Source organism: Larus michahellis, chromosome 2, assembly GCF_964199755.1.
Source record: "Larus michahellis chromosome 2, bLarMic1.1, whole genome shotgun sequence".
In the NCBI taxonomy this organism is placed as follows: Eukaryota; Metazoa; Chordata; class Aves; order Charadriiformes; family Laridae; genus Larus; species Larus michahellis.
In genome coordinates this window covers 89,446,127-89,468,643 of record NC_133897.1, presented here as the reverse complement: position 1 = coordinate 89,468,643, position 22,517 = coordinate 89,446,127, and the positions used below count along the sequence as shown (strand labels likewise).

Genomic DNA, 22,517 nt, shown 5'->3' with positions numbered 1-22,517 from the left:
GTAGCTACAGGATTCCATCCATACATCAGATAACAACTGAAACAAGAAATCACACAGTTATCTACTAGAACAAGCACTTTTTCTTTTTTTTTTTAAAAAAAAGAAAAAACAAGAAGGCAATTAATTGTCTTTTTAATACAGAAGTTTCGATAATAGTGTAAAAGCTAGGCGACAGTAGCTCCTTTTTCAAGTAAAAATCAGCATTACTTAGAGGATGATCCAAGACTGGTTCGGCTTGACTCATTTATATTCTACTGAGAAAGAATATAAAAGATTAAGTCATTTGTACTTACATCCAACATCAGAAAATGCTTCTTATATTCTAACATAATCTCTCATTAATCCCAGTCTTCACATTTGCTCATGCTAACTAGCTGTTTATCATAAACCCTAAATGTCTTAAGTCTTATTCTTTAAGAGCTGACTACCAGCATTACATACTTTATTCAAATAAAAAAATAACCAAAGCCTGCCCTACACTGAAACTCAAATACCACATTAACAAGAATAAACATATTCTTGAGAAAGCAGAGGCACATCCCATTAATTAGTCAACTCCACAACCTTTCCACGCTCCCACTGCTCCTCAAAAACTCCTCTAATACAATACAGCACAAATACTTGCCTCGTCATAATCTGAATAGAACTGTGCACAGTCTTCAGTAAAAGTCTTCACAGTGCTAATAAGCTCTCCTCTAAAGTTTGGCTGCAGAGCAATGAGCTCATTCTGCACTTCATTTGCACGGACTAGCAGTTTTTCCCAAGTGTAGTGCAAAGTGTCCACCTTCTCTGTCTCTTCTTTGGCCACAAGTAGATCATATTTGTTTAACATAGCATAGGATTCCTGTCAGAAGGTTGGATGAAGACACACAAAATGGTAGCTGAAGTTAATTTTACAAATATATATATATATGCTAACATTTAAAATTTTTAAGACGAGAGAATGATTTCTTAGAAAATTTGTTCTTTTTTCCATAGCAATTATCACAATCTGGCATATCAATACCAAACTGGAAGAAACATCAAAATGAAAACTAGTTAGTTCTCCTTAACCTCCTTACCTTTCACATAGCATTCTGTTTTGTGATACATCATTTGCCCTAGTGCAATCTGCCTCTCTAAAAAAAAAAGCTATTTCTAGTTAAAGAACTCCTTAAGTCTACAGGTTTTAGTTTCATTTTAATGAGAATATTTTTCTCATCCATGTCTTCAGTTGTCTGCTATGACCCAAACTGAATATTACGGGAGGTAAGACATGCGAAAACATCTAAACAGAGACCTTCAAGTAAACAAAGTAAACATTCTATTCCATAAAGACCTTTAAGCCCTACTATATGTTTTTGACAAAAAGAATTAATAAAACACATCAAAAGTTACCACAATTAATATGTTGCAACTATTTCAAATGTTATAACTGTTCATCACCAAAATGAGGAATCTACATAATCTACATCGTTTTCTCAAAACTTTGATCTCCACTTGTACCACCAACGTATGAACATGCCACCCTTATCGAGTTTCACGAAAATACAAATGAAATTCACTTACTGTAAATTAGCATAGTGTAGGGTAGCAATGAATATTGTGGCATAACAGTTTCATCTGAAAATTTTTGTATAAAGTGAAATTATTTCCATTTACATTTTCCAGTTTGATCAAATCACAGACAAATCGCAAAAAAAATGGAAACATAACTATCTGTCTGTGTGGAAAACACATCAACCTCTGTTTCAAAAATCTGAAGCATGACTCCTTGTGCCTAGGGACTCAAGGCTCCTGCTTGCAGAATTGGAAGCTTAGGGAATCCTTGGCTACTATGGCTTTTCCCCTTGGTTCCACGTCACATGGCAAACCAAGATAGCTCTTAGCAGGAACTTCCAAAATGTCATCTCCTAAGAGACCTCATCACTTTTGACAATTTCACAGCTGCAGATATACCTTGCTTTTCACCATAAACTACTTGTCCTATTTTTGCTCCTTCACACACCTAGGGAGACCCTCACAACTTCTAAGGCTTCTAAGGCTGAGAGATAAACTCCTTCTTAGCTGTATTCTGTGAAATATGGAAGGGGTCCATGCTTATTTCCATTATTTGCACATACTGCAAGCACATACTGTATTCCATACTTTACCCCAGCTCAGAGGTAAGAACAGAGAAAACAGAGAGAGAAAACACAGGTGCAAAACATCTGCCTGACAGCAAATACAGGTTTTGCACCTCCAAAACACAAAATTAGATTTGTCAATGTTTGGTAGATAAGAATTCTGTGTTAAGTTACTTTAATTTCAAACAATAAAGACACAACCCTGACAATAAAATTATGGGCAATCTGGAAGCATGAACATGCCTTAGGAAAAAAAAATTCCACTGAATGTCTAGTCAATGGTGCATTTTGCCAAACCATACTATTCTTAATTCCACACTGTAGTCAGGAATGTGGAGTAACAGTTACTATCTGTTTTTAATTCTGCCATTTGGCCAGAAGCCCCTACATTGTCAGATGTTCAATAAATATATTCTAGTAAGTGAACTTCTTTAAGGAAGTCAATTGTTTAAGTTTATTTCAACCCACAATATAACTGATAAAGCAATCACTCTCACGCATTCTCATACAATCTGTCTAACGTTAACTTTCTCCTTTCTCCTCTTCTGTAGGCTAAGCTAAAAAAAAAAAAAAAAAGGAAAAGCAATGCTTTTGATACACAGACTTTTTCCAAAGTACCAAACGCTTTCTTGCATTAAGTATCTCTATCCTCATCTTCCTCTTACCTAAATCACTCCATTTCTGCAGTAGTCACCAAACCACCTCTTGCCTTACCAAGTTTACATTTGTCTAAATCAGAGTTACATGCAAGAAGATTTACAGGAACACAAGTCTGCCACTCAACATTTAACACGTATGAAATCATACGCTTTCAAATCATACTGTTAAGTTTTAACCCAGAAAATAATTGCTCTGTTGAAACAGTACCCATACATGCAACATTCCTATTAACTACCTCAATGGGCCCAATTTGAGAGTCTATGGAGATCTGTAGTTCTCTGATCTCTTTTAAAGCTGACATGGCTGTTCTTATATCATCCAGATCCTTGATGCGGCGATTTAACTTCTTGCCGGTTTCCTCTATAAAAGTGAAAATTGCTTCCATCTCTGTTCGGTACTTCTTATTACAATGACACCCCAGCAAAGTCATCCAGGCTTTGATTTCTGCTCTCAGTGCTAGCTTCAGATCAGCTAAAAATATTGAACAATGAATAGATATTTAGATATTGTAGATATTTTTTAAGATGTACTTCTAATCTTTTTTCAATATGTGTTCTCTTCACTTGCAATTCTGGTTTTTCAGTCTAACCAACCACATACAGAGAAGATGAAATCACATTGACACCTTTGAGTAATTTATAGGATTGCTTGCAATTCAGGATTCTTTTCCTGCTAATCTCAGAATATATCATATTTCCAGTAGGAAAGATGAGGCTGGATGCCACACTTCTCATCTTGTTCACGTATCATTATACATATTTCTGTCCTACACATCACTAATAAATGAGGCATTAGTGTTTTGTTTGCGTGCATTTACCGTCAAAACAGCAAACAGCCATTCTCTCTCTTTCTCCTTTCCATCTTTCACCAAGTTCACCCATCCAAAACCAAGCACCATCTCTCCTTCCTACAGGAGTCAGAAAGTATATGTCTAGAGAGAAGTGGAAAGCTGAACTCTACCAGTGTACAGTGCAATAGCTCCTACGCAGATGTATTCAGGCTCAGAATTGATTTTCAGCTCCAAGTCTTGGAAATGCAGAATTTCACATTCAAATTCAGAGACTAATGGGTTTCCCATCATTAATTTATTAATGGTTTCCTCCTTGTCCTTCTGCCATATATGGTGGTAACAACAAAAACTCTCCAAAGCTGTAAGAACTTCCTGAAACACATTAGAAGTTCAAAGAAAGATTCTCAGCATTATATGTATAGCATACAGATAATATCTTAGCATCTGCTCATTAGAATACATTAAGAACTCCACAGTGGAGCAGGCTGCATCACCTCACTAAACAGAAGGCTGCCGGCAAAGTTGTGCTAAAGCAAGTTCCATTAACAATCACAAGCCTTGTCAGGAACTATATGCAAATCACATTCAATTGGTCACATAAGTAACATTATTTTCCAATGAAGTTATTCTTCAGTCAATAAAATCCTAGGAAGCAGTAGGAAGTAAAATACTCCTTTAAGACACGGATACTTGTCCTTCCCTACCACTTATCAGAGTAGCAAATGAAACCTGAGCTCTAGGGCCCAACATAACAAGAACAGCAGTAACTCAATTCATCCTTGGATAATGAAGTTACGAGACAACTTTTTTTATATGTATGACATTGGTGGTGTTAACATTAAATTCTACACTCAATTCAGGTATCTTTCATTTGAATATCATTTACGGAGTGTGCAACAGAATTATTTTTCTGGTTCTCAGGAGTTCAGGAAAATGTCAAAGTTAAATCATCATCACTTCAGCTAATTAAAAAAGTAAATAAGAGGTGACTGCTACAAAAGATAATCCACATCACGACTTATGATAAACATAGTGCTTTCAGGCATTTAAACCTGGCTAAGTGATAAAAAGTTCCTAATTACAAAATATTGAGCACCAAAATAACAAGATAACTATCCACCATTATCAACTGCACCTTAGCCTTCAGCACAAGCCTGTATGTCATTGTGCTAGTTATGCTTTGGTAGCACTGAAGTTACAATGCTTTAAGTCAAAAATTTCTACCTGGCAAAGCTTCATTGTAAGGTCGGACTGGCCCCAGGAAGAACTGATGCAGAGTTCCCCAAAGAAATATCAGTTCAATACCTACAGTTTACTAGATAGTGCACAGAATAAGGAAAGAGCAAGGAAATCATGCACATCCCTTAAGCTATCTCCTAACCTCCAGTAGCAAATCCTATGCAGGATTTACAAATGTCAAACTGACAGTTTTCTTCCAAAGACCTTCATAAACTCTTCAAAATGGGACAGAAGTCATGCTGCCTTCATTAGAATTTCTATGTGAATAAAACTGTATTTAACACACATGCACAATTACTACCAGTTCTATGTTAAGTACACAGAACTCAACTGTACCTACAGGGTTTTTATGACATTTTACCACTTGGAGATATGATTTTAATCAGACCTCAGTTTTACTTTATGTAATGTTCAAAACCTCATAAGTTTTTGAGCAGAGTACACTTAACCTGTGTTACACTTTCAAAGCATATTTTCAAATTTGCAGCCACATGTTTTCCATCGAACATGCTACACTTTTTCATTCATATGTTTAATCACTGCTTTAAATGCCTACCCTTATTGCCCAAGGATATTAAAAGTAATACATTAATATCCCTTGGATAGTATTATTAAATTAACATCTCGATTGTCTTACCCTTTTTGTAGAATTAATAGCAGTGCTGAGTAAAGACACTAATTTAATAATGTCTTTGTTCTCTGAAACACTCTTGAAGTAGTTCTGGCTTTGCAGTGGATCAGACAAACTGAGTGATTCTGCATCTGACGCACTATCTATAAAGGCAGAGTGAAATACAAAAGCAGTTTTAGGACAGACATATTGTTTAGTCCAAGAAAATTCCTATAGACAAAAACTAATGACCTATATTTCAATAAGCATGCATTTCAAAGTTAAGTATTCTTATTAATGTAAAAGTCAACTAGAAGTCTAGGTGGGCAATATAATTGACACAAATTCATAAACCTCTCCATTTTGAAACTTGCTTCATCTAGGTACTCTGTTAAATTTGGAACAAATTCCACTCCAATCTTTCAAATATAATCTTTCCTTTTCTCTCACCCCTCCCCAAGGTTTATCCTGTACACTTCACCTAAGTGATTCACTGATATATCAGCATTGAGAAAACCCATAAATATTTTTATTTTCTGAAATAATGTGGAGTAGACCACAACTGACAATTTGAAATACAAATTAACAATAAATCCAAGAAGATGATCCTCAAAAGGATAAAAAGATAAAAGGAAGGTCCATTAGCTAGGAAATACCCAGAATATTGAACTTACCATCATTTCTTATTTCATCTTAGCCAAGAGAAACTCTGTTTTAAAAGAATAATTTCATTTCTTAACCAACTCAAGTATTACTTCCCTACTTTTTAGGGGTATAAGAGGGAGCTAACCTAAAAAGACTCAATATATTTTTGAAGTACCTGAAGTACAAAGTAGAACAATTAATTTGGCTTGATTCTAAACCATTTCAGACAAGAAAAACTCAGCAACCAAAGATACCATCTTAAACTTACTTGAATTAATGCCTTCAATAACTTAATTCCATGTTTCATCACAAAACAGATTAAGTTAAAATCTTCTTAGAAATTTTAGTCTATTCAATCCTCTACACAATCCTCTCTCCACCACTACTGCAACTTATATACACATTTCTATTCAATACCAGGCTTTAAGTTCAACTTACCCTTCTTAAAAGAATTTAAGCACAAGTTTTAAGACACCATTTGAACATGGCAAGTTAGAAACCACACTGGCAAATCGTGAAAGATCTTTTGTGTAGCAATAGTGGCTATAATTGTTTTCCAAACGTATCCACAATGTCTACTGCGCTGCCCAAGCTGGCACCCTAACAGCTTTTCACATGCTGCAGGTAGAACCCAAAGCAGTACAACGCTCTGAGAGGCACAAAAAGTCTCCTTACTCAAATCCACACAAAGACAAGGATCTTCAGGCAAGCCTGGTGTCTAATCACAGAGAGAAGCTCTGGCATTGTTATTACATCCTATTTCTCCTTTGAGGCAGATTATGAAGTCTTCATTCTACTGCTTTCAATGCACTGTGTATTTAATATCCTTTAACGCATATTGCATAAATCACATTTACCTAACATTCAAATTGAGTGATGTCAGAGTTTATCATTACCATGGATGGTTTTCGTTTCGGTCTCTTTCATTGCATCATCAGAATCACTGTCTCTGCTCTCACACCGCAATACAGCCACCTTTTTCTCTAACATTTTCTTCTGGGGAAGAAATAAAATTTCATTTTCTATTTGCAGTAGTTTTGAAACATTAGTTTTGTTTTAAGTAGGGCTGTTAAGGACACAAACCTTGGATATTCTCTCCTTACTCCACTGTCCAACTCCTTTCGTTACTTTCAAAATACTATCTACAGCTTTATTAAGCGTCTGCTGTACCTCATCCAAAGAGGGCGTCATGATGATATTAGGGATAGATAGGTTAATACTAGTCCTAATTACAGGATAAGCACTTTTTTTCTGCTCAGAAGCATTGTGATTTTCTAAATGAAAGACATAAAAATAAAAAAAAAGGTTGTTCACATTTTTTTCAAGACATCAAACTAGGTATTGTAATGATATAAACCAATATATATCCTAGTGTTGAGCATTGACTGTAATTTCTTAAAGAAGAAAAGATTCACGAGTAATTTACAACATGTATTGGTAAAGTCTATAGTAGCACAAGTGAAGACTAAGTGCTATACTATTTCTCTCCATGAAGCTCCTCTTCAACTTGTTCTGTGCAGCTAAACTCTGTTTAGCAGAAAAATTTGTTAGCCGGCTTGTATTCCCAATCAGCATATTAACTTGGGCACAAAAACTCCTTAGAATCTCATAATATTGTATGCCTTATGTTATAGAGACCAAATAGAAATGCCTTTGTTTCTTAGAAGTATGTAACAAGAAAACACTTCAAGTGTTCTGTTGTAATTATAGAAAGATCTGAATGCAATTAGTAAGAGAAAGAGAATGCACCTCTTTCTCTATTGGTTTTTTTCATACATTTTTATGTAAAAGCCAAGGTCAAACGGGTAATCACTTATCAAGTCCAGCTCCAAATATAATATCCAGCTTCAGAACAGTATAGTCAGTCGTAAGTGAAACAGTGTCACAATGACACACTCCTACACTCAGACGAAAAATAAAAAATCCGTTGGGAATATATCATGTCATCAATTGTCATTTAACAAGACAGCTCATTCAAACTCCCTTTGTTTCCCCCCTCTTTTATATATGAGGCATATGAGGCTCTTTTTTATATAGTTCTGTGATATTAAGTTTACATATTTACTTTAGAGACTAAGAAAGCAAAGTACTGCAATATGGCCACCTAAGAAGTTGATCATGGAAGATGCATGAATGCGCTTGCGTATGGTCTCCAGAGTTTTTCGAGTGACTTTCAGAAGGGCGTCAATATTACACTGATTGAAGTATGAAAGCAGTTCATTAGCTTCCTCCTCTAACATTTCTAGATCCTTTCTCTTCCTCTTTGCTGAAGGAGACAGTCCAGCCCATATCTCACTGGAATTGTGGGAAAAAGTCAAGCTTTTTGATCTTCTTTCCTCTTCTGTTGCTAAAATATCATAAATCTAGTTAGTTAAATTGACTTAAGGGACTTGAAAAGACAATAAAGCAACACCTGCACAGGTATCTGAAACACAGCTAAATTTTACAGAAGTGCAGATTATACTCATTTGTAATCTGTACCCCAATGTAGCAGTCCTTTTATGCCTATCCACCTTCTGTACTTAGTACAAACTGGCATGATTATCACCAAAATTTAGATATTACTTAATAGAATCGTACATTCTTTCTCTAGGAAATTCAGCAACTAACCAAGGCCTGTAAGTAGCTGCTTCCATGCAGCAGGCATTAACATTTCAACATGCAAGTTAGACTGGTAATATTGACCTATTTTGCAGATGATAGATGATTGTTACACGATTTGTTAACCAGGCAAATTCAAACAAAAGCTTTTAGACATTAGATACTGATTGATACTTCAGTCAACTAAGCTACAGTATCCCCCAACATATACTATCAGCATGAAAAAGAAACATAAGCACAGAGCTACAATACAACATTCTTACCTGTGTTTTCTCCCTTTATTTCACAAGTGGGTACAACTGACTTCTCTTCTTTTCTGACCTGTACCTCAGTGTCAAGTAACATGTTAATCAGCTCATGAGCAGCTTCTTCCACCAGTGAGCTTTTTAAATGTAAAGTCCGAGAACCTTTTATACAGAGCTCCTGTTATCAAACCAAAAACAAACCTATGTTCTTAGGCTTTAAAAACACAAACGTCAAGGCCTCAGATTTGTGAAAAACAGGATCAACATATGGCATTACTTTTAAATTGGTTTGTTCCAAACTACTTAGTGTTGGATTCTTTGTTGTGCCAAATAAGGCATCATAAACATCTTTCAAAATTGCTGTGGCATGTTTCCTAAATCACATGACTCATCCATAGTTAATATCATGAATCAACGTTTATAAAGTCTAGTTCCATTAAAGGGGTCCCAAAAGCAAGTGTTTCTGAATTTTCTTAACTTTCCAATGTAGACATGGAAGATCTAACCTTTCTTTTAATCGTTGCCATTTTACATTATTTGGCTGTGCCATAAGGAGTATTAGCCAATCACATTTCCCGTTTATAGCTAGATAGGAAATAAAATCTATCAAAAGCTATATTTATGATTAGAATAAACAAGAAAATTATCAAATGGGGGGAGAAGGAATCAAAGAATGACATTTAATAAAATTCAGAAATATATTAAAGTATTGCGCAGTTTTCTTCTTTAATACTTATGGTAAAATTGATCAAGTATGCTTTAGCCAACTATAATTTTTAACTATAATTGCCTTTTATTTTTTTCTTCTTTTTTAACTCCTATTCCTTTAAGCTTAATCAAATGTGGCTACCTCTGTTTAATTAAAAGTCAATAATTGGAAAAATTCAGCCATTGGCAAGATTCAGTCATTTCCAAATTTTAAGACGCAATCTTTGATCTTCCTAATGATTCAGTCTAGTTGAGAGAGAAGCCAGACCTGATTTGCAGTATCACAGGAACTACTAAACAAAGTACTTTGGTTTTTTTTCCATGGTATAACTGTTTTTGTTGCAGTGATTTCTTTAGGAACTTAAAGACACCTGTTAGGTGATAGAACTTATTTCTAGTCCCTTCTAATTAAAAACGACAATAAGTTTACAAATGCTGTTACCATTTTCATCAAACCCATAACCGGAGTTAGTACACCACTTAATCTGCTAATTCAAATTGATTGGCTGTTGTGGTGTTGTAATTGCTACATAGCAGTTCAAACTTTCTTGCAGAAGACCAACATTAAGCAATATCAATTAATTATAACACAGTGCTGAGAAGTTTTTTCTGCTCACTCTCACATATTTTTACTTTAGTCAGTATATGTTTCAGTATTAGCCCTATGAGGAAAGCAGCAGCAGGATCAACAAAAACCCTATGGATTGCGAGGCTTACAAAATACCATTAATTACATAAAATATTATTGAAGTTTTACTTTGTATTTAACAACAAGATGAGCTGTTACAAGGGACAAAAGAGGAAAGGCCAAAAAGTTAAGTACACTAAGAGAAACAAACCTTTCATTTGTAGTATTTATTGCTACAAGAGGCCAGGGATGGGGATTATCTACATGATCTACAATCTCTTCCAAAGCAAAGTTTATTTCAGGAGAAAACACAAGTTAGGCATTATATCCTAAAATGCCATAATAGCTCACTATTGCCTCATAAAAATCATTCTGTTGTTCAATTTTATTACTAGCTTAATCAGCTTTCTGACTGACTCACAACTTACATGCTTACAGTTAACCCTCTTCAACATAAAAGTATTTTGATGGGGTGAAGGAAGGGGCTCTTTCCAGAATACCTTCACCCAGGTACCGTATATTTTGCATGTCCCATTACCACCTCAGGAGAGTTTGAGATTAAGAAAAATATTACATCCTACATAATAATTTCCGTAGTATTTACTCTCCCAGGCAACCAAGTGCACTTGTTATGGAGCTATTCAGAGGCATCAGATGGGCAATTCTCTTATTTAAAGGCACTAACAAGCAACAATGATAAAAAAGATATTATCACAGAGGAAAAACATTTGAGTGCTATCAAAGCATAAAAGAAATATCATACAGTAGTTGGCTTGACATTAATAAGCTCAGAAAAGAACATCTCAGCTCAGACCTCTTTGCATTTGGTATTTTTGTTCCTTTTTAAGGTTCCAGACAAGAAACTGGGGATTTCCTTACTTCAGTTTCCCACATATGCTTCATTAATTCTACACTGGTTTTATCTCATAAAAAAAAAAAAAAAAGAGCAAAATAATTAGTCATTTAACTCTTCTTTATGAAAATTTCATTGAATAACCTTAGTCTTTTGGAGAAATTCCTCACAGCTCAGTGGTTCATCTTCTGGCAATTCACAGAGTGGCACTCTACTCATTTCTTGAAGGACAGCGTCAATACGAAATTCAACCAAGTCATTGACTCGATCAAGTAATAACTCCAGCCCAGCTTTTGAAACAAAAAGAAGATTCAAGACGGGCTTAAAAGTTTGAAACAATAATCTTTGCAGAGTCCTGCTTAAATTTTTACCTCAACAAAATATCATACTCAATTTTATATGAATTCTACACATTAACCAGCTACTTCAAACATCTAAACTTTTATGGCAAGGTTCACCATTGAAATCACAATTAATTCTTTGCATAACATATGATCATCTAGCATATGGTATACATTTCCTAATAGGCAAATTAGGAAAAATGGGCAAAACTATAAATATATATAAGATGATCTTAAAGTATATGTATTTCAAACACAAAGATATTAAAATTCAATTGAGGTCCAGGAATACTTCTCCTTCTCCTATAGCTTGAATTAGTTATCACTTGGAGCACCTACTAGCAACAGAAACTTTTTATAAATAAAATATCTATCCTTCAAAAAAAAGTGAGAAGCCAAATAACAGTTAACAGAAAACAATCACTAAAATTTTCACAGTTTAATAGCAATTTACTTTCAATGCTGAAATTGAAATAGCAGCAAGGTGCCTGTTCCAGCCTTAAACTACTTGTATTATTCAAAATTAAATTGGGTGGAATGTAAGGTTAGCATCCAAAACATATTTTAATTTGCTACTTCCACTAAAGAAAATTCCCACTAAAAAAACTTATATCATTTCAAAAACCAAAATCTATGTTTGATGTAGTAATTAAGCTGAAGCAAAAGGAACTTGCTATCTTCATAAACAATATGCATCTCAGTGCAATCTTGTGATAATCTTTTGAAAAGACTACAAGCTCATCTGTTTTCTAAAGCTGCTGCCCATCTAAAGATGCGTGCATTCATTTTAAAGAGACTGATGTCAAAAAAAAAGTTTAATATGAAAAGGTATTGAGCAGTGACAGTGCCAACTCAGTTGAGATATCTTTCCCTGAGAACTTGTTTTGTACGTTATAAAAACAAAAGGAAAGATTAGGAAAAAGTCCGAAACCTAGAAGCTCTTTAGAAAAGTAGCTATCATTTTTTGAATCCAGAATACCCAGGACATTTTGCACCCTACTTCATGCTTGGTTCAACTCTAACTGCCATCCCATCTGTATTAGTAAAAATTTGACGAATATGTGAGACAAAAAGAAGGTGTTGTTATAAAGCAAAGGTTTCATGAACTACAGGACCGATGAAAATTCTGATTTCTTTCATGTTTAAGTCAATTAAGTGCAAATCAAATTAAGGATAGTAAGTTTAATAACATATCTTGCATTTGTATAGGAAAAAAACAAGCAGACGTTAATGGAAGGAGGCAAGCGACTTACCTAGCTTGTAAAAAACTGTATTAATATATTTCTCAATATTCAAGGATGTCCAGGTCAGTAACATTAGACCTGGCTGGATAGTATCATCTACGTTTGCCAACCGAGGAGCCACCAGTTGTTCAATAGGGTGTTGTATTTTCAGTTTAATTCTTTTATACTCTGTCAACATCATCTGAAATAAACATAGAATTAAAACATTAGTTAATATACACTGCTTTGAACCTCTTCACATACACATATTTATCATAACTTAAATTAAGACAATTCCTCTAGATGTTCATCACTGAAATTCTTAAGAAACAATAATAAATTCTTTGGGAAATGTTTCCGTTATTTTTGGCAAAGATCACTATTTGTTGCTCTTCATAATAATGCAAGTACTAGTTCACATGAAAATTCATCTTTATAGATTGTACTGGTTTCGGTTGGGATGGAGTTAATTTTTTTCATAGTGGCTTATATGGTGCCATGTTTTAGATTTGTGACCAAAACAGTGTTCATAAACACACCAATGTTTTGGCTATTGCTGAACAGTGCTCATACAGCACTGAGGACTTTTCTGCTTCTCACACTGCCCCATCAGCGAGTAGGGTGGGGACACACAAGAAGCTGGGAGGAAACACAGCCAGGACAGCTGACCCCAACTGACCAAAGGGATACTCCATAGCTATGGCATGATGCTCAAAAATAAAATCTGAGGGAAGAAGGAGGCAGGGGGACATTCAGAGCTACACTGTTTGTCTTCCCAAGTAGCCTTGCTTTCCTGGAGATGGCTAAACACCAGCCTGCCAATAAAGTAAATTAATTCTTTATACCGCTTTGCTTGTGCATGCAGTTTTTGCTTTCCCTATTAAATTGCCTTTATCTCAACCCCCAGGTTTTGACACTTTTAACGTTCGGATTCTCTCCCCCGTCCCACTGGGGGGAGTACGTGAGCAGCTGTGAGATGCTTAGCCGCCTACCGGAGTTAAACCACAACATAGATAGAAAAAGGCTTGCAAATTTAAGGCTCTAAATGGATGGTCCAGGAGGCAAAAAGCTCAAGGAAAAAAATGCATCTAAGTGAACTTTTCAGCAGTGTTATTAGACCAGCCTTACCAGAACTTTAATATGATATTTGATTTCTAATGCATCTTTAACCTGCTGATCTAGTTCCATGTTTTGCAAAACACAATCCTTGCAATAACTTTATGACTTAATATGACCTTTTTTCCCCTCATTTCATGATCAAGTAGCCCTTTGAAGCTGTAGTTTTCTGGACCCCTATCTTTGAACCCCCATCTTGAGTCACTGAGAACCTTTTAAGTTCATAGGTAGACAAAATGATCCAAAGGATTTAAAAGATGAAAGAAAGGGAAGTTTTAGCTTCTTTATTTTAAACTATTCCACAGACATCTGTGTAAAACACTGGTGCAGGAACTACGCTGATACTTGCTGGGTGCTCTACACTTTTTAAAGGCATACTATCTGTTCCTCCCTCCCCGCTGTCCTCTCAAAACAAAGTGTATCCAATGTTGACTCCATTATTGGATGAGAGACAAATTGTTTATCATTTAGAAAGCAGGCAACAGAGCAAGGCATCTTGTAACCCTCCTTTCCTCCCCATTGCCATCTCTTTCCCAAGCTCTGCAGAGCTTCCCTAAACCCATGCATCTTTGAAGTGACTTCACAGAAAATACAAAGGCAAGAAATTCTTTTTAAAAGTGCCTCAGGACAGTCATAAAGATAAAAAATATATTTGCCAACGTTTTCTATTTGTGTAATAGCTGATCTTCATTTTTTTCTTCCATATGTATAGAACCTAGATATCGAAATGTACACTACACATAAATAAAAGAAATAAAATAAACCCACATGCAAATTGTTGACAATCTTCTTATACCAGTCTCTCTTCTGCTGAATAATACTTGCAAACGGTGGGATTTCAAGGCACATGTGAGCCATGCAATCTGTTTCTCTGATTAAAGTTAATATTTGAGGGTCAAAATTAACAAATAATTCTCCTGTTTCTGGTGCTTTTACCAAGAGAGATGTCTGAAGTCCTCTTTGAGTTAATTCAATCTGCAGGAAACAAAGTCATCATTCCTGATCAGAGAAACCAGTACAATGAAATACTTTGGTTTGGACATAAATGGCACTTCAGCAGATACTAAAATCGGGTATTGCTGACAATAAAGACTGATATGGTAGGAATCAACAATGAAACATTATTAACACAATCTGTATGTGCCCAAATGCTTAATAATCAAATTAACTGTTCTTTATCTGACAGACATTCTTCTCCTGGTTCTTGGGTATTATAAGCTGCATTCCATAGTCCAACATCAAAAGCAGAGCCATAGACTTTCTTACTTCAAACCTCTTAAATCTGAACTCTCATTTCCTTAAAACTTATTGCACGTTCTTCAATAAGGCTGCATACAACCTCCTTGATGTACTAAATTATTCTTGGATAACTTCTTCAAACATATCTTTTGAATAAACTTTTCCTCATTTCCCCTTTCACTTGTTTTCTTCTACCTAACAGATATACCACACTCCAATCTTAATGGAACTCCCAATTATATCCAACCTCTGGGCAAATTTTTAAAAAGAAAAAAAATCTTTATTATAGACCTTTTTAATTCTTAAAAGGGAAGCCTACTCACACTATTGGTTTAACTGCCTTATTTGAATATTAGAATTCTATTTGTGCTCCACGTGATTAGAAGGGAGAGTATTCATAAGTTTGGCTGATACCAGGAAGAAGTCATGCCTTAGGTAAGGAAATTTCTCCTACGTGAAAAATTTTGCTGCTGTTCCTAGTCTCCAGTTGCTGACATAATTTTATTGTTCTTTATTCACTTCTCAAATTTAATGTATCACATTACACTGAGATGGATCTTGTTTTTAAACAATAGTTTCACAACTCATTGATTTCTTTCAGTGTACTTTTTCCTTTTTTTATAGAACACAGGCTGAAAATTTGCACCCCCTTTCCACATCTAAAATACAGTTTCCTATACTACTTGCTTCAGCTGTATCATGTATTATCATGACATTTTAAAACAGCATTTTTCAATAAATCATCTAACCAATTTTTCTCGGTGAAGTTGTCATGCTCTATCCACTAGCACCAAAGCCACTCAGCAGAGCTGCCTTAAATAGGAGCTGAAATTTTTTCTGCAAAGCTCACCAGCAAATCTACTGCACTCTTCTTCGGACTTCAGAGACTCATTATTCACATTATCAATCTCTTCCCCTCCCATTTATGTTTTTTTTTTCATGCAATTTTCATTATTAAGGTAACAGAAATTTGTGACATAAATAAGGGCTACATTGAAGATGCAAATCTTACACTGCCATAGAATTATAGCAACTTTCACACTTCACGGTATTATATTATTTTAATATGTCTAAGTTGAACATAATTTGCTATAGCACAAAAATAACGGCTTTAAATCTTATGCTATTAAAAGAAGTGGATAAAGGAAGTGGTAACCATCCAGTAACAAACAGGCAAAAGAGGGGAAAAAAATGTTCACAAATACCAGAAAGTGCCACTAATCATAACTATTTCCACTGTATGGAAGAATAAATAGTAGGAGGAGCTACAGCCCTATTTCTGTTGCATTTACAACCCCACAGGACACTTGCCCTGCTCTATTGTTTTTCTTTTGTTCAGGAGTAGAGCAGGAGCTCCACCTTGTGTTCCAAAGTACTCATGTCCACATCAGTCTGCACTCCTGTTGCCTCAAGACAGAGAGATTGCTGAACAGTAGTTACATTTTTTTGCCGTATCTGTTAGACAAGTGCATTGATGTTAAAGTGGATATACTTCTCATACATTTTCAAGGCACGTCTGCTCGCTTCAAAAGTTTGAAATTGTGTTCAAATCCAGCTCCCTTTGTTCCCACCTAGTAAGGTTGCAGCAGGCTCAGCAAGTTTATGTGGCTGCTAAGTGGAATTTGACTCTGCTGTAGGAGAAACCAGATGCTTGCTTTTAGCGCAGATCAGAATTGCGTCACTAGGACTTCACAAAGGCAGGCACCAGTTCAGGGGAAATGCCTTGAATGCTACAGTCATTTTGTAAAAGATGAACGGAGAATGTACTTGACTGCTCCATCAAGGCATGATACATGTCAGAAAATCTGATCACTAGATCATCTAGCCAAATGAGACAGATGTAGTCCCACAAGAAGCATACAGCCTCCTTAGTCTTCATAGCTGGAACAGGGAATATATCTCAAAAGTGCCCAGGAAAGGCCACGATATGAGCAGCAGGCACAATTCAGTGAAAGCCATCACCAGTATATTTGGAACCATGCAGGTATCCAGCACAGTACTGGCATCAAAACAGAAACTGAGTCCAAGATAGAAATACCAAACAAATACCAAAGGCTTCCTGAAGCATCACAATTCCTCTTCCATAAAACATGAACAATACACATACCATACCAGCTCTCTGTGAAGAGTACATGAAATCAAAGATAGGATTCTCAAGTCACCAGGGCAAGCACTTGAAGTTAATACATTTTTAAGTACAACAATGGCAATTTTCACCAATGCCTGGGAAGAGGACCAGAGGTCAATACATTCTGGGAGGATACAGAGGTCAATAGTACCAAACTTAGATCTGATGTACCTGAAATATAATCTATAATGAAAGAACAGTTGAGGTAATACTCTTCAGGTTCCTTGGTTCCCAACTGGCAGTCAACACCAGATTAATCATCAGTAATGTATATCCAGCACCAGAGCAAGGCAGTCTGAATACAGCATATTATACAACCTCTAATATAAGCGACCAAGCGGCTGTGTGGTGCTCAGCTGCCTACCAGGGCTAACCCACAACAGGCTCAAGACACACTTATACACTGAGGATGCTATTAATTCTACAGGGTGCTCTATCTGTTGAGACTGGAGGCTTTCTTATGTGTACATTCACTTGGAGTGTATGCATGGATTGTCACTCAAAAAACAAATCCATAATGTCCAGACCAGAGGAAACCTCTGTGTCTGCTTTTACCTTAAGATAACCGGCTAATAAAACTCTCCTCCCCACACATGGTCTTCTTGCACTAGAGTCAGTAGGATACAGCAGAGACAAGAGGGGCCACTAAGGCTACCACCGGATCTTCATTATACATTTCCATAGTAAATAGTTTTCATTATAACTTCCTAGTTATAATGAAGGTCTTTCAATTGCTCCTAAACTCAGCCACAGGCACTCTTTATTAATGGAAACACTTTCTTATAAAGTACCTTTTCCTCTTCCACCCCTCACTTAAGAGGCATCCTAAGTCTACGGCTTGGCACACCTGACCACTGCTATTAACAAGAGATTCCTTCACACTGGTGTAACCCAGTGTTTCACTGAGGCCTGAAACAACAGGAATCCAATCTTGTCTGTAAGGCTAAATGTTAGCAGTCTACCAACAACAAAAACCCACCACGTTGTTTTTTTTAAAGAAATATCCTAATCAAAATCAGCTTTTTTACCTGCTGAAGCCATCCCCTGTGGTAGATCACCTCAAACTCCATAAGAACTTTTGCTACTTTGTTGTAGTTGCGGATTACACGCTTGCCATCTGGTGTTTGCAGAACAGCCGGGTGCCGCTGGAAAGACTCCATAGGCTCCTGGATCCTATGGAATAGGTGGCGTGCCCACAAGATCTTACCAGCTATTGGAGGCAGATTACGAGCCAGTGGAGGATCATGCTTCTGCCTAGTGTAGATCTTACAGACTGTTTCTATGTCATGACCGTAGTTTTGAAGTATTTTCTGATACTTTTCATCAATGCCAAGATTCGGGATTTGTAATCTGGTTAGAAAAATAATAATAACTTTAAAAATTCCTTCAATACTTCTGAAATTCTTATGATGCATTGTTGGAAAATACAGTCATTCCAGATTCCCTTGCATTCTTTAGAAAATAACTACTTTAGCAGTAGAGTTTTCACTAAAGCTTGAAAAAATGCTGTCACAACCTGATTCCAAGCAACCACGATTTAGGCCAGATGATAAAAGTTTCCAAGTAAGCCTACACATTTTCTGTTTTGTCACTGTTTTCAAACACTGAGATAAAATTATGTGCAGCAAACTGTAACCAATCCACCACTAGCAGTCTATTCCATTAAACAGAATATTTTAAAACTGATGCAATAAAGACTGAAGCTGCTTTGCAACAATGTGAATTTATCAAGAAAAATTTCACTGTTTCCAAATACAAGCATTTTACTCTCTCCTAACTGCACTGTGGTAACAAATTAACGTCCTTATTCAAGGACAAAGATAAGGCAAATATGCTAACAGCCATAAAGCATTCCTGTATTTATGGTAATTTTGAAAGATGAAGTTCAAAGTCCACTTGTATTTTGCATTTTGAAAAACAAAAAATATGGGTTTTATTCATCCACACTGCTGAGCAGACATCCCTGAACAGAGCTGAGTGAGAGGAGGTCGAGTTGTTTTTTGTTTATATTTAAGGAAATGCCTCCTGCTCTGCTCACCCCCTTCCCACCATCCTCAGTGTTATTTCCATCTCCTGGCAGAATTCTAGTCATCTAGCCAATTCTAGAATCCAGATAGGACATAGTACCTTTCAAATTTCTTCAACGTATTCAGTGCTCTTTCAGTGTTCGAAATATTTTCAAAGGTGATGTCCATGAAAATCATTAATTGATCCTAAAGGAAAGCAAATAATTCTACACCAGAGAACTACGTAAGGTACACACCTCAAATATGCCAGGTATTACTTGAGAGGATTTATCATGCACTATATCAGAACATAATTTGTTTATGTGAAACTAACCTCAGTAAGTATCCATTTTATCTTTTTTCTTTCCCTCAAGAATTAAACACAATACAATCAACTTTCAAGGCATTTTCTTTTCCAAGTTCCCTCTGTAGCTCTACAACCAACAAAAGCTTTTGTACCCTCAAGTGTTGCACCATGCTGAGAGCCCTCAAAGAATGCTTGCTTACCTCTTTGGCAGCCAAAGTGAGCCAAGCATTTATTTTATTTTTTTCTTCTATAAATACCCTTTCCTTCCACCAATTTGTGATTTCAGAATATAGGAAAGTTAATTATCTGACTTATTTGTGCTATGCCCCCACTCACCCAATGAAATCATCCATTTCTGTGTTATTCTTGCTAGAATAACTTCCAAATAAAGTATAGTAATAAAAAATACTTTTGTTGGAGGTCCCCAAGGCCCTTCCTGGACCATTCCATGAAATTGGTCTGAAAGTTAGATAATAAATGCAAGCTTTAAAGTGGAGATAAATTAGAATAATTTTTCAATTTCAGAATACAAACTTCGAGATTTGCATAACTTGTTTGGTGGTAACTCAGAGGTATTGTTGTTTTCATGAGGCTTCATCAGTAAATTAAATTCTTATTTGAATCATAAAACCTACATGAAGATCATTTATCTCTTTGCAAAACTCTTCATAGTCTTGGTCAAAATCAGGCTTCCGTTGATCCAAGAAATTGTAATGCCTTTTCTTCATGATGTCAACAATGTTCTAAACAGTTTCACAGAAAAAGAAAATTATCACCAAAAATTTTTCTTATCAAAAGTCCTACTGTACCAAAATATTTAGCACCATGGGCTGTGCACATTCACATTCTACCTTTGCCATTAGTTAGCAGTATTTGCTAAGCAATATAAGCAAACCACTTAAATGACATATTTGCAGGAAACAAGTTGCTGCAATGACCATATGAATTTTATTTATATTATTTACTTCTAGTTTCAGTCAATTAGAATTGACAGAAAATTCAGACTCCTCCTTTTAATCCAAGACATTTGTTACCCATGAAATATGCTCTCATGCAGAGGTTCATTATTTCTATTTAAAAGTTAACAAAGTTGAACACAGAAAAATATTTCCACATTAGTATTTTCCATGTCTTTAAATTCACTGATTCCAGAGAAAAACACACTATTCAAAAGCCACAGTAAGATGCAGCCCATCACCAGCCAGGATTTATTATTCCTGGCTTCTCTTACATAGCTGTCCACTCAAACGAAAGTACATCTTAATCAGCATCTCCCTTGAGCTGTACACACAGTTAAAGGATTTCTAATGATGAACCACTGTTCAACATCCTAGTTGTTTACCACAGTACAGCTACGAAGCTCAACGTATTTTCAGCACAGCAGACTTCCATCGTTTTATTATAAGTCAACTGAACTTCAGTTTTATTGCTTTGCTGTAAATAAAAAGTCCATCTTTTCCTCTGAAAACAAGCAGATCCTAGACAGCAACTAACTGGTAAAGCATAGAGAACAGCAACATAAAAACTTCCCATTGTAAAAATTTTTCAAGTCATATAATCAGTCACATAACTATAGCTATGGTTCATGTCAAATACTTCAATACCTGGATTTTGTCACTGTTAAAAAAGTACAATCACTTTCTGCCCTTTATGGATACTATCCAGAACCTTCCACGTAGTATTTTCTACCTAAGCATGTGTAATTTCCCTTTACCCCTCTGCCCCCCAATGAAATTGACTTCACAGTAACTAGGTCTTACACAAAGCTCTTACTTTAAGATTTTAGTGCTGCAACAGATAATGCAGTATATCTGTACAGAGTTTGCAGACTGCATCACAGCCTGGGCTAATGGTCACAGACAGCTTTTCAAATACAAATGTCCCAAACAAATAAGATGTCTGTGTTCCAGCCTACCAAAATAGTACCTTCATAGTATGACCTCAAAACTCTCAGCAACCTGAGTTGCTGAGAAGCCTGCTGGCACAGCTTTAGAGAGCAACTCTCAGTGAAGGGAGCAACATTTACAGCAGCCCACGCCTATCCTGCCCACGTGGAATAGTCTTGGAACAAGCTATCCTTCCAGTTGTGCCCAGGTTTCTCCTCAGAAGACTATAGAAGAGAATGAAGGAAAAAATTGGCTACTGTGAAGGATGTAGTCAAGGAATCAAAACCCTGGACTGCAACAGAGAGTGAATCGAAGCAGGATGGACTATGGAATGCTCACATTTTACCGTACAGTTACTTAACTAAAGCAAAACGATTCACTCATGGCCATAACAAAATGGAAAGGGTAAAGCAAATTAGAATGCCACATTTGCCTGTACTGCCACTGTATCACATGTGATCTCTAAAAGCAGTCTACAAACTCCACACATTGAATACTTCTGATTTATTTTAATATTTACAAGTGCCATAACTAGGCTACTGCACCAAGAAAGATATACAATAAGGTAAGCTAACTCATGCTTAGTAAAAGCAGGGAAGACTCTACTTGCTAGAAAAGAAAGTTAATCTTGGAAAGACGGAAGGAAAAGAACATGGTCTGGCATGTTTATATTCTTAGAAGAGCTCCTTGTTGTTCACGTCTCACTCCTACTAAATAAAAGGACCAGGAAAGAAACCTGAATAGTAATACTAACAAGCAAAGGGATTATGCTATTACAAAAGAAAAAGCCCAAACTTCCAGAGCTTTCCAGAACAAACCAGCTAAATCACTTCTCTTGCTCCCTCACCCTAAAGAAAACTATCTGAGAACTACCTCTTTCTTCACCCATAAAACACAAAGCAGATGACTGTACTCTAGATCTAGAGTACAGATTTTAAGGAAACCTAATAATCTGTTTTTCTGGAATTAAACACACTATTTCCTTCACGAAACAAAGTAAATCTGAGAGTCCAAGGTCTTTTTCTCTTTTTAAAAGATGACTTATTTCAAGAAATTAAATTTATGTTTTGTTGGTATTTGTACAGCACAGAAATGGAACTAGGGCTTGTTCCACTCCAAACTGCAAGGAAAATCTGACTGCGGCATTGACCACCAGGGCAATGGAGCCAGCCTCAGTGGCAGGCGCT

At 36.0% G+C, this 22,517-nt stretch overlaps 1 protein-coding gene across 1 annotated transcript in view; it reads right to left on the bottom strand.

Annotated features, from left to right (window-relative positions):
- DNAH5 (dynein axonemal heavy chain 5) overlaps positions 1-22,517 on the bottom strand; it is a 137,115-nt gene that overhangs the window by 89,425 nt on the left and 25,173 nt on the right. The window contains exons 12-25 of the mRNA XM_074576183.1: positions 20,080-20,187; positions 19,259-19,344; positions 18,160-18,481; positions 14,533-14,739; positions 12,679-12,850; positions 11,229-11,374; positions 8,914-9,073; positions 8,154-8,396; positions 7,133-7,323; positions 6,946-7,045; positions 5,432-5,568; positions 3,726-3,927; positions 3,001-3,236; positions 626-844 (exon numbers count right to left, since the gene is read on the bottom strand). Of these exons, the coding sequence (XP_074432284.1) occupies positions 626-844; positions 3,001-3,236; positions 3,726-3,927; positions 5,432-5,568; positions 6,946-7,045; positions 7,133-7,323; positions 8,154-8,396; positions 8,914-9,073; positions 11,229-11,374; positions 12,679-12,850; positions 14,533-14,739; positions 18,160-18,481; positions 19,259-19,344; positions 20,080-20,187 (2,529 nt within the window). The remainder of the gene's footprint in view (positions 1-625; positions 845-3,000; positions 3,237-3,725; positions 3,928-5,431; positions 5,569-6,945; positions 7,046-7,132; positions 7,324-8,153; positions 8,397-8,913; positions 9,074-11,228; positions 11,375-12,678; positions 12,851-14,532; positions 14,740-18,159; positions 18,482-19,258; positions 19,345-20,079; positions 20,188-22,517) is intronic.